The sequence below is a fragment of the Cryptotermes secundus genome, unplaced genomic scaffold (genome assembly GCF_002891405.2).
Source record: "Cryptotermes secundus unplaced genomic scaffold, Csec_1.0 scaffold559, whole genome shotgun sequence".
NCBI lineage: Eukaryota > Metazoa > Arthropoda > Insecta > Blattodea > Kalotermitidae > Cryptotermes > Cryptotermes secundus.
The window spans coordinates 342,918-354,974 of record NW_019718620.1 but is presented as its reverse complement, the minus strand read 5'-3'; the positions used below and the strand labels follow the sequence as shown (position 1 = coordinate 354,974).

The following is a 12,057-nucleotide window of genomic DNA, read 5'->3' as shown; positions in this document are numbered from 1 at the left end:
TTTGGTCCAGTTTACCCGGTCAAATGCCTTCTGCCAGTCTATGAAGCAAACACACAGTTCTTCATCTATCTCCAAAGTTCGTTCCGCTATAATTCTCATCATCCCAATTGCATCCCTGGTTCCTTTTCCTCTTCTAAATCCAAACTGATCTTCTCCAAGTACATCCTCTATTTTCCTTTCAATTCTTCTTTTAAGTATCTTTGCTATTATCTTTGCTGTATGTGCAATAAGGCTTCTTGTGCGATAAGCCTTATTGCACATACAGCAAAGATAATAGCAAAGATACTTAAACTATATACTATAAACTAAACTACTATAACAAATCAAAACCTGATTCAAGAGGAAATTAAGAGGAGATTGAACTTTGGGAACGATTGCTACCATTCAGTCCAGAACCTTTGGTCTTCTTGTCTGCTGTCTAAAAACATAAAAAATAGAATATACAAAATTATTTTGCCTGTGGTTCTATATGTATGTTAAACTTGGTCTCTGACATTGAGGGAGGAATATAGACTGAGGGTGTTTGAGAACAGAGTGTTGAGGAGCATATTTGGACCGAAGAGAGCTGAAGTGATGGGAGGTTGGAGAAAACTACCCAATGAGGACCTCCATAAATGTATTCTTTGCCAAGTATAATTAGTAAAATCAAGTCAAGGAGGACCAGATGGACAGGGCATGTAGCATGAATGGAGACGAAGAGGAATGCATATAGGACATTGGTTGGAGAGCCAGAAGGAAAGAGATCACTAGGAAGACAAAAACGCAGGTGGGTGAATAACATTTAAATGGAGATAGGATGGGATGATATGGACTGGATTGATCTGGCTCAGGATAGGAACTAGTGGAGGGCTCTTGTGTACACAGTAATGAACCTTCGGGTACCAAAGAATGTTGGGAAGTTCTCAAGTACTAGCTGTACAACCGGTGGCTATTCCAGAAGGGCTTTGCTCATGAAGTTAGTCAGTCAGTTCAGGGAATATCAGTCCTAGGATGTTCAATGCCTTATTTGTAGGAGGGAGAATGTTTTTAAAATGACTTAAAAGATATCTCTCACACACACACACATACTAAAACATTTAAAAATATCTGAGCTCCGATCACATATCAGCTTTCAAGGACGTGTGAGGAGGCACAGGAATGTTAACCAATCACATATACGTACGTTCATAATGGATAGGTTTGAATGTTATAATAATTTATTGCATATTTAGGGCGTGGTAAGGTGTGGTGCGTCGTTTTATGTACGTAATAGCACATTTTTCACAGGTGGGGGTGAAATAACTCAAATATTTACAATAAAATCCTGAGATCGTTGGTGAGATATCTTAACATGTACAGACACACGTAGGAATATGTACACTGTCACACTCGCTAGGCCCCAAGAATTTTCTTGGCAACCTGAATCCAGTCCACATAGTGCGAAACTCTTGTGTAAACTCCAGGTCGATTCTTTTGGGCACATCCATCGCCCCAAGAGACAATACCCGTCAGCACGAATCTTCCTGCAATCATAGAGAGCTGGCTTTAATTTGTGTATGATAAACGGCGAAACGGGCCAAATGAACTGATTTAGTGGAAAGGTGTGATCGGAGTGAAACATTTTTTCAAATCCTTTGTTTCCAGTTTTGCAAATCCCATTGGCCTTTGTGTTCTTTCGAAACGCCGGTTGATTTTCAACGGAGTACATAGAGTTATATTCCAGGAGATAGAAGTCTTCATAAACAGCTGCGAGAAACTCAAATCCGACATGATTCAAATATATGTTACAGATATCAGCGACATATCTGTTTTATGTCATGTACACAAATCTGTATCTATCTGAAGTGTTCTGTAAGAAAAACGATTACGCCTGACTTGATATTCGTGCAAAACCTGTATTTACTTAGATTCGAAAAAATAATACCGGATATCCGGACAAAAGGTATCCGAAATAAAAAATGTATATTTCGGAAAATAATTGTGATACATGTATCCGGGTTATGTCGTCGGAAAGGAAAACTCTGAAAGCTTGTTTCCATATCCTGCTTAAGCTCATGGGTCACCACATTTCTGCTACCCTGTTACGAATCACCTGGACAGAGAGATGGCTGGGAGATGGATCGGAAGAGGTAGCTTGGCTTCCTAGGTCGCCCGATATAACCTCATTGGATTTTTTATTGTGGGGTTATGTGAAGAACATTATCTACCAGGTTAAGATCAACGACCTTCAACACCTGAAAGCCCGCATAAGGGAGGCCGTGGCTACTGTAACACCAAACATGCTTCAAGCAACGCGGAACGAGGTCGAATATCGTCTGTGTATTTGTAGTGCCACCAAGAGAGCCCACATTGAAATTTATTGAGAAAGTTATATACTCAGACAAAACTTTGATAGTTTCCCTTTGTAATGGTTAATTATTTTATTTTGGATACCTTTCATCCTGACACCCTGTATGTATGTCATTCTTTGTGATATCATGATATTTTGTATAATAACGTCACTTAGATGTATGCAGTGCTTGGTAAATTCATTTTAACAATTTTCCTAGTTTTATGAGGAGAGACATGCTTGAGGTGTCATCATGTCTGTGTCTTAGTTTTCCCTCAATTACTTCTGAACTAACTGACCTAAAAGGCCGCGCCATAGCTCAAGCGGTTAGTCGCTGGCTTCCCACCGTGGCGGCCCGTGTTCGATCCCGGGGGCTGCTCAAGTGGGATTTGTGGTGGACAAAGTAGCGCTGGGGTAGGTTTTCTCCGAGTACTTCGGTTTCCCCTGCCAATCTTCATTCCACCAATTGCTCCACAATCACCCTCACCTATCATCTGGGGCTGGTACAATAGGCCAGAAGTGGCCGCAGTACAAGGGACTTAGTCCCACTCCACTAGCAATAAAAAAAAACTGACCTAAAGATCAAGGCAGTATATTCATCAGAAACGTAGGCCCTTACTTAACGGACTACACGGTGTCATAACCCACAAGACACCAATTAAAAATCTGTGGAAACCTCAACCCTTGTATAACCGAGTTGCTTCTTACCGTTGATCTCGCACGCGAGGGGCCCACCAGAATCGCCACCGCAGGCATCTACTCCACCCTCCAGGCTTCCCGCGCACAACATACTGTCCAGGATGGACTGGCGTCGACCTCCGTACACGTCAGCCCTACGGCATGTGTCGAGATCCAACAGGGGTACTGCCGCAACCTGCAGAACCTGCGACAGACTGCTGTCCACGTCTTCGGCTGCAACAAAAGCGAGGATCTCCTAATTTCCTTCAGCTTCTGGTATCGCCTCGTTCACACTGCGGAAACTTCTAGACAGATCGAATGACGTATAACTTATTGCGACTTATATAGTCCATCCACTCTACGAACCAGGTTACGTCATATCTCGTATAAGCAATCTTACAGAAGAAATTACGGTCTGAAATTCCCACTGACGGATGAATATTGGAATTATATTGAAAATAGAATCTAGTAAGGGTACTATCTCATTCCACCAAAGTCTCCATCATCATAATCACCCGGGGCAGTACAATAGGCCAATAAGTGGCCGCCGTGCCGAGTGGACCCAACTGGACTCCATTATTAAAACAAAAAGGGTACTATCTTGTGGGATAAAATGCCGTACAGTCCGTAGAAAGTCAGGGATTTGCCTGCCACCTGCTTTCACGCTCGTTTCTTACTCGGCTTATTATTCAACCCTGAAGATGGAGGCTGTAAGTTCCTCCGAAACTTCGGTTGACTCTCAACGGGCTACTCGGCGTTATATCCCAGAAGATAGTACTCTTTATAAACACCGCTGTGGGAACCTTATTTCCTATACACAACCTAATAACTTTAAAATTATGACGTAACAGCATACGTCATTAACTAACGATGACGCAGACGTTTTCATGTAGCAGATGGAGTATATTGTAACTGAGACCTGTACTCACGCCTCTGAGCGCCCCAGCCCGTCACTGAGCACCAGGACCCCGTAGCCCCCTTGGCCTGCAGCTCGGGCAAGCAGATGGGCCTCACGTGCGAGTTGAAGCTGATGCCTCCTTCACTGAGAGCGCGTACCTTGATTAGTCCGATGTCATTACTGTAGGGTCCAACTGCAACAGACAACTTTTGTGAGAAAAGAGACCAGTTTTTACATAAATAAATCATATCGGCACTTGCCTGATGAGCTGTAATTATTAATGATATACGAGTATGTTGGAACGAATTTTCAACCTGCATTATAATAATTCAATTTATGTAAAGGTAAAAGGTAAAGTAAAAAAAAAAAGTAAAGGTATCCCTGTAACAGGCCGTGAAGGCCCACAGGGTTGTGAGACGTTGAGGATCCCACATTAGATAATCCGCTCAAAGATGGCGGTAAGGTTGTCAGCGCCAGCCGCGCTTTACTCCTCAGGAAAATTATTTAATTAATTCCTAGTACTCATTTCTGTTAGAAGCTGAGTAGACCCCAGGGCCATAGTGGGGCTGGAAGGATTAGGTCAACTGAAAAAAATCCAATGACCTCATTGGTGACTTGAACCCGCGACCTTTCGGCTTGTAGCATAGTGCCTCAACCAACTATGCTACCGCGTGCCCCCAAAGGTAAAATGTAAAAAGATAAAGTTGTCCCTGTGCTTAACTAATTAAGCACTATGCATGAAGGCGTATGGGGGAGTGAACGTAGAGAACCACATTTTCTTGACCTCGGCACTAGCTGGAGGTGAGTAGTCAACTTCATGCCCCGGCCGCTTTAACCCCAGGAAAAGAGATTGGAGTTTGGGTGGACCCCAGAGCCGGTCTGGACNATAAACATGAATTGAATTGAATTATTATTATTATTAGTATTATTATTAAAAGCTATCCCTGTAACAGGCCGTGAAGGACCATAGGATTGTGAGACGTCGAGGCTCCCACATTTTCTCTGGACAGTCGGCTCACAGATGGCGGTAAGGTTGTCAGCCTTACGCGCCGGCCGCCCTTTACGCCCCAGGAAGATTCGTGGTATTCATTAATTTGAGAAAATCCACCTCATCGTGACTCTAACCCGCGACCTTCCGGCTTGTAGCATAGTGCCCCATCCAACTTCGCTACAGCGTAAATATTAAATAACTTGCAAGAAATCAACCGTTGCCTATTTGAAGATATTGTAACAGCATTCATCCGGATATGCTTGGAAACCTTGGGAATCCTCAAACAGTATGACCACACTTTGACAGAGCGGTATCACACTAGGATGCNTTAATTTTGATTTCTATTTAGCACTTTCTTTTAAAAATTTAATTCAAGTTAAAGTATCTATAAAATATCTGTTCTTTTCCTTTTCCAAATTTTAAAATTAAAATTTTTTCTCAGGGTACATGCCCTATGTCTAAGTGCTGCAGCGGCACAGGCTGTGTAACAGCTACGTGAGAATACACACCTGATGATGGCCGTTTAGGGCCGAAACATGTAGTGTGGAGTGAGGAGAAGGAAGAAAGAACTGCAATAAAATTGTTACACTTAAGACGGTGTTTATCTTATGTAATATTGTAAATACATTGAGTTTGGCCGAGACGCTGGCAGCTGCGCCATGGCCTCCCGTTGGCATCCTAGTGCGATACCATCCTTACACCTACCTACAAGTCTAGAGCGTTACTGCTTCTTCGTACACCAACCTGCATGTAGCTTTGCCTGCAAATCCTACATACGCATTCATGGCGAAGCACCTACCTGCCAGGGATATGCTCCATAAGGGGCAATGGAGCCTCCCACAATTTTAGCAGCAGGCTGACCGGCCCTTGAAGGTTCATGAGCCACTTGCCTCGTACCGCATGTTGGGGGCTGGTACTCTTGTAACGGGAACTTGGGGTAACCTCCACTGCGAGCTTGCCTATGCGAGGCTGCAACACACAACTCATTATCACACTTCTGGGCAACGTACAAATGAGTCTGTATAGCGACTGGTTACGGGCTGGACAGCTATTGATCTTTTTTTGGAGGCAGCTAGAAAAATAATCTCGAAATATCTACTTACTGGAATTCTGTATGAACGCCTCTGAAGGGTATGTCCTAACCAACCGACTGAGCAGAAGATAGATCACAGGAAGTCTTGTTAGCGCTGCCATCTTCTTACGCACAGCTCCTTAGTTCGTGGGATCCTGGTCAAATTTCTGTGATGAGAAAGCACCCGTTAGATATGTTTAGAGATATCAGTCACCTCAGGTACAACCAAGACCCACAACATCACCAAAATTTATATTATATTTCACTAATAATATTCATTGTGAATGGAATGGAAGCCAGAGTTATTATACGTTTACATTCTGCAAGTGGGGTACACTACAAAGAAGTTAGAAAATGTGCACGCAGAATAACAGCTCTTGCGTGTTCCATCAATTTCTTTTTAGTAATCTAGAAAACATTAAGATTTTTTTATATATATATATTTATTAGCAATCAGAATAAAATACATTCTANTTAAACTATTGCACTGCTCGCCATCATGTGTCGTTTATAAAATGAATATACATTTTAAATCATTTTATAAACGACATATGATGGCGAGCAGTGCAATAGTTTAACGTAAATAACACACCTAAGGATGGCACAGTAATGCCGAAACATGTAGTGAAGTGACATGTGAGACTGTGTACACTAGAAGACGGCCAATACATACATATCACGGACGAGAATCAGTGCAACAGGACGCTAAAGTACAATATTACATATAAAGTTATAAAAGGGCACGTGCTTGTGTTCGTTTCACTGCACTCGAACAAGGACACTTCACATTACTTCATTTGATTCATTCGACTCCGCCTAAGGCCTCTGTAATAGTAACAGCTTTCCTAACCCTCTTTCTAAAAGTGTTTAATTTACAGGGGAAAGACGCTAGTATGTCTGCAGGCAAACTGGCCCAATCCTTTATGGTATTATTTACAAAGGAATATTTGCCAACATCTGGTCCTTGTTTCCTGCTCCTGACTTTCCAAATAAGATCGTCTCTTCTCAGGGAGCATGGCTGAAGCAGGCTATCCCCTATCGCTTTGCAAGCCGTCTCCTGGGGTATGCCGTGTAGAGGGCGCACAGATGGGCTCTCAGTCTACGCTGTGCCAGAGTTTCCCAACCAGATTCATATTTCAATTTTATCCACGCATTTGCTCGAAATAATTTTTTTCACTCTAATAAATATGTTGCAATCTTCGATCGAGATGAAAGCAGAGATGCGAGTTCAACTTCATGTAAAATGCCTGCCGCTATTATTGTATCATATTAATAACAAAATTTAAATTTTCTGCAAATATTACTGAAACTCCCTAGCGAGACATTTCATGAAAATGTGCTCAGCAATTCTTGAATTGTTCCATAGGTCAAATAGACAGGCATAAAGAGAGACAAACATAATGGCGAAGCTATTGACCTAATTTTTTCAACTTTTCATTACGAACACGCAAAGAAATCCTTATCCTTTGAAATATATGCACCATTTCCAACGAAGTCCTTAGTTGTTATCTTGATCCTCTGTATCAGAACAGTTGTGTTAGAAAATACTCACTTTTTTAGTTGACTTTCTAAAGCACTTGAAATCCAGGAGAAAACCATTGATCAGCGTGGTCCCTGTTTCGAAGTCTGAAATTAAAATAATCTGCGTTTCAATTTTAGTCTCTGAGGTGAACTCCTAACTTGAGTTTTGTTTGTGGGTGTTCGTATACAATGTGTTAAGGACAATATTTCGAAACAGAAGAGGTTAATCATTATGGAACAGAAGAAATTTTATAGGAATCTAAGCTTTAATAATTTCCTCACTTTAGCTATTAAAAAGGTAAAGATGTCCCTGCGTTTCACTAATTAAGCACTACGCCATGAAGGCGTATGTGGGAGTGCATGTATAGAATCACATTTTCTCCACCTCGTCACTAGTCGGAGGTGAGTGGTCAGTTTCACGTCCCGGCCGCTTCACCCCCGGAAAGGAACCCTCGGTACCCATTGTATAGGAAGTTGGGTAGACAACTGAACCAGTCTGGACGACATGGAGAAGTGAAAATTCTTCACTCTACCCGGACTCGCCCCTCGGTCGTCCAGCCCGTAGCCAGTCGCTATACCGACTATGCTATGCACTTCCGCTGTTATATTCATAATAAAGTATGAGCGGGGCAGCATGTAGAAAGCACGGGAGAAACAAGAAATTGGTCGGTTGTAACATTTCATTGTAAGTGCAATTTGATAGACATCAGGAATTACAACGAAACTAAGAGAAATATTATTTGAAAATATTATACAAATTCCTGTAAGATCGCAAAATTAGTGATGATTTTATTGATAAGTGACCGTCTCTATGGTCTAGTGGTCAGCGTTCCTGGCTACAGATCCAGAGGTCCGGGTTCGATTCCCGGTGCTACCAGATTTTTTCTGAGAAGCAGTGGGTCTGGAACGGGGTTCACTCAGCCTAGTAATGATAATTGAGGAGCTATTTCAAGGAAATAGCGGTTCCGGTCTAGAAAACCAAAACTAACGACAGTGGGGAATCGCTTCACTGACCACCCGACGTCCTCTATCTGCAAAAGTTGGCACTAAACTTCGCCCACAAGCGGCTGTCGCTTGGTCGGTATAGTTCGCTTGAGGACTAAAATCACAGAGTTTTGTTTGTTTGTTTATTGATTAATATTCGGCTCCATAACGGCAAGAATCTATTTCACGGTTGTGTAATCTTTTGTTATCCAAGAAAAATCACGGAAATTGATTATTAGGATGGGGACTGGATAGAACTGGCTATGGATTTAACCTCTGATTGTTGCTATCTATTGAGTATTCACCTTATTATAACGAAACATATCGAGGAGGCCGTGCTAAGTGAAATTTCGTGGTGTCCTGCTTTAACAAGAATTTAATTTGACTCATTAACTTCAGTAAATAATTGAATGATCTGTAGTTCGACTGAAGAAGGCAACTAATGCTCACAGTGATTTCTTTTAGAAAGCAGCAACTTGGAAGACACAGGAAGAGATGGAGTAATACAATTATGATTGACCTTAAGGAAATAGATTTTGAAGATATATGAGGTGGCTGGGAAGTGACCAAATATCATTTCTAGTGGTGGATTTTTTTATGTCAGCATTGTTGAACCTTCGGGGTCTATTGGCGGAATTAGTTACTACGATCCATTAGGGTCCGTTCTGTCAGGGAAAAATTTCATAGGCTCATGACACATATGTCATATTAGGAACATTCCTGAGCAACTGAATCCAACTTCTACACGTGCCTTAGGTAGGCCGCACACCGGCATGCGTCAAGACATGTAACAGTGAAGACACGATGTCTGCGACATGACGCAAAGAAAGGAGCACAGTTGAAACGAATGACATTATGAAAAACACCGCACATCGGTCTGAGTCATGACGACATGTCGCAGACATCGTGTCTTGATTGTTGCATGTCTTGACGCGTGCCATGAACTTAGGAAAATGGACTGTGGTAACTACACAATTTTAGAAGATTGCAGTTTGCTGGTACGTGTGGCCTTGTAATCTGGCAGAGGGGTAGCAGTGTTTCGTTGAAGCCTGCTGCTTTCATTTTCCTTAGGGTACAAATCTGAATGTGGAGTCAATAGATTCCTCCTTGATGTCGACACTCACACCAGACTACAATCGTCACAACCACCGCTGTAAGAACTTCAAATCCGAGACATACACTTTCGTCTGAACATCCTTTCTATCTAATGAATAAACACAAATTTAACTTCTGTTTTGCGAGTGGTCCAGGTCGGGCGACATGTCTCATCTCACATCAGAGCTGACACTGAAATGACGCTCGCAAGTCTGGCCTGTTACCCACGTCAAGAGTGACGTTTATTTGTAGGCCATTGATGGACTGGTGAGCGGCAGGAGAAGGCAGCATTTCTGGGAGAAGGGACGCAACAGACCCGTGGCTTCCACCACAGATAACACAGAGACTACTGCGGGACTCGTCCCGATTACGAGGTTATAGATTATTGAAATGCCAACAGTCGTTTCTAGAGTCTTGTAACGATGGGCTACAGGTTGGACGGCCTGGGTTCCATTCCCGGCAAGGGAAGAAGATTTCTCTGTTACATAGCGTCCAGACCGCTCCAGTGCACATCTGGCCTCATATTCAGTGGGTACCGGTGGCTCTTCACCTGAGTTTAAAGTGACCTGGCCGTGAATATGACCACTCGCTTCCACCCCAACACGCAGTGATTAATTAATTAACCACAGGATCAACTTTACATTTATCCTATAACAAACAAACTCAGTGGTCTGTAGTCCGCAAGCGAACTATACTGACCGAGAGATCGCCGCTTGTCGGCGAAGTTAGTGCCAACTTTTGCGGATAGAGAGCGTCGCGTGGTTAGCGTAACGGATCCTCACGCCCTTTATTCTCGGTTTTCTAGACTGGAACCGCTATTTCCTTCAACTACGTTTCAGACCCACTACTTCTCAGAAAAAAATCTGGTAGCGCCGGGAATCGAACCCGGAACCTCTGGATCTATAGCCAGGAACTCTGACCACTAGACCACAGAGGCGGTCTCATTTATCCTATAATCTCACATAATTGCAGCCTATGTTGCCAAATGTACGTGATATTCAGTTTGGTCCATAATTTTCAGACCCAATCCTCTTAACATGTTTTAATTCAAAAGTTTAAACGTCATTCATTCATCTCCATAGAGGGGCTATTAAATCCTGTGATGGAGCAAAGGTTACGTACATGTAGATGTAGTTTTTTTTTGGGTAAATTTGGAATCCCTACAATTAGACGGTACGATTGAAAAAAGAAACAAAAAACAAAAACTGAACTGTAATAAGGACATGAACCGGAGAGCTTGGGTCTACAAGGAAGTACAAGCAATTCCTGACTAATCAGAATGTTAACGCGGCAGCGTAAACCGCTGACAATGCGGAAGGGCTATATGAAATGGGCCATAAGCACTATGGCAGACGGAAAATGCTGAGTAGGAGGAGGCGGCCTACCAAAAGAATCAACCCCTTTTTGATTGACAACCAATAATCAAGCTACACCGACCCAAACTCACGTCAGGGTAGGAGGACCCCTATACCCGGAAGACGACGAGTCAGCGAGCAGAGGTTATAAAAACCCGAGACGAACCATTTTAGGAGCTTCTTTTTGGCTTTTTAGCTTTTTAGCTTTTGCTTTTTGGCTTTCTGCCTATTCGATCCGATTCGATTCTATTCAGATCTATTACACTATTCTTATTAATGTCATTATTACATTAGTATTACAATGGTGACCATGAGTGGACGCGGGATCGTGATGGCGAGCCTCCTCATCTTCAGCTCAAGTAAGTGAAACCATCTCATATAGCCATGATCATTAAGTGTAAAGTGTAAAGTGTAACCCGGGAGAGATAGGCTAATCAGATGGGCTAGGTTCATTCAGTGATTCCAAGCATAGAATACCGACAGCAGGGTGACAGGAGGTGGACATGATGAGACGCTGCGACAAACGTCGGCACAGTGTGTATATAGTGTATATAACGACGCAGGTAAATAGAATAGGCTAGGAATGTGTATGAGTTTAATTCAACCACACATATCCTCGAGTGTTACCCCCCTTCCTCCGACTCCAGGACTTCCCAAAGCTTCGGCGAATTACGGTTTAACCCAGACAGTAATGCAAGCTAAGATAAGTACGAGATTTCTTGAATTACCAAGATGGTGGCAGCATACTAAACAGGGTGACGGAGAGGGATATTTCCTCGCCCTCCGTCATCACGGCAGGAGATAAGTGTAGAACGACAGCTAGAGAGAGGTACAGTGGCGGAAGCGGTGGAGGTATCTCCACGCCCCCTCCCCTTCACGCCATAACAAGGGCTATCACCAGGTAGAGATGCTGTTTACTACAACAACAATAATTCAATTCAATAAATTTCTTTATGGTGGCCTGTCTGAGGCAGAAATTAAAATACATAAGAAACACAAGGAAACAAAGACAGCAGAAATAGAAATTTAACCAGAATTGAATGCAAGAAATCTTGCATTATCCATGATAGATTGACAGATTGAGTTCGCCTTAGAAAACAATTGTAGAACTGCCCACATTTAAGCAATTATTAAAGTGACAACTCAGGTATAATT

The 12,057-nt window shown here is 42.6% G+C and overlaps 1 protein-coding gene across 1 annotated transcript in view; it reads right to left on the bottom strand.

The window, feature by feature from the left end:
- Positions 1–1,246: 1,246 nt before the first annotated feature.
- Positions 1,247–12,057, bottom strand: part of LOC111862115 (serine protease 30) — a 27,613-nt gene continuing 16,802 nt past the window's right edge. Inside the window, exons 2-7 of the mRNA XM_023847256.2 lie at positions 7,500–7,573; positions 5,979–6,114; positions 5,675–5,844; positions 3,916–4,090; positions 3,017–3,220; positions 1,247–1,502 (exon numbers count right to left, since the gene is read on the bottom strand). Of these exons, the coding sequence (XP_023703024.1) occupies positions 1,372–1,502; positions 3,017–3,220; positions 3,916–4,090; positions 5,675–5,844; positions 5,979–6,069 (771 nt within the window). The 5' untranslated portion in view covers positions 6,070–6,114; positions 7,500–7,573 and the 3' untranslated portion in view covers positions 1,247–1,371. The remainder of the gene's footprint in view (positions 1,503–3,016; positions 3,221–3,915; positions 4,091–5,674; positions 5,845–5,978; positions 6,115–7,499; positions 7,574–12,057) is intronic.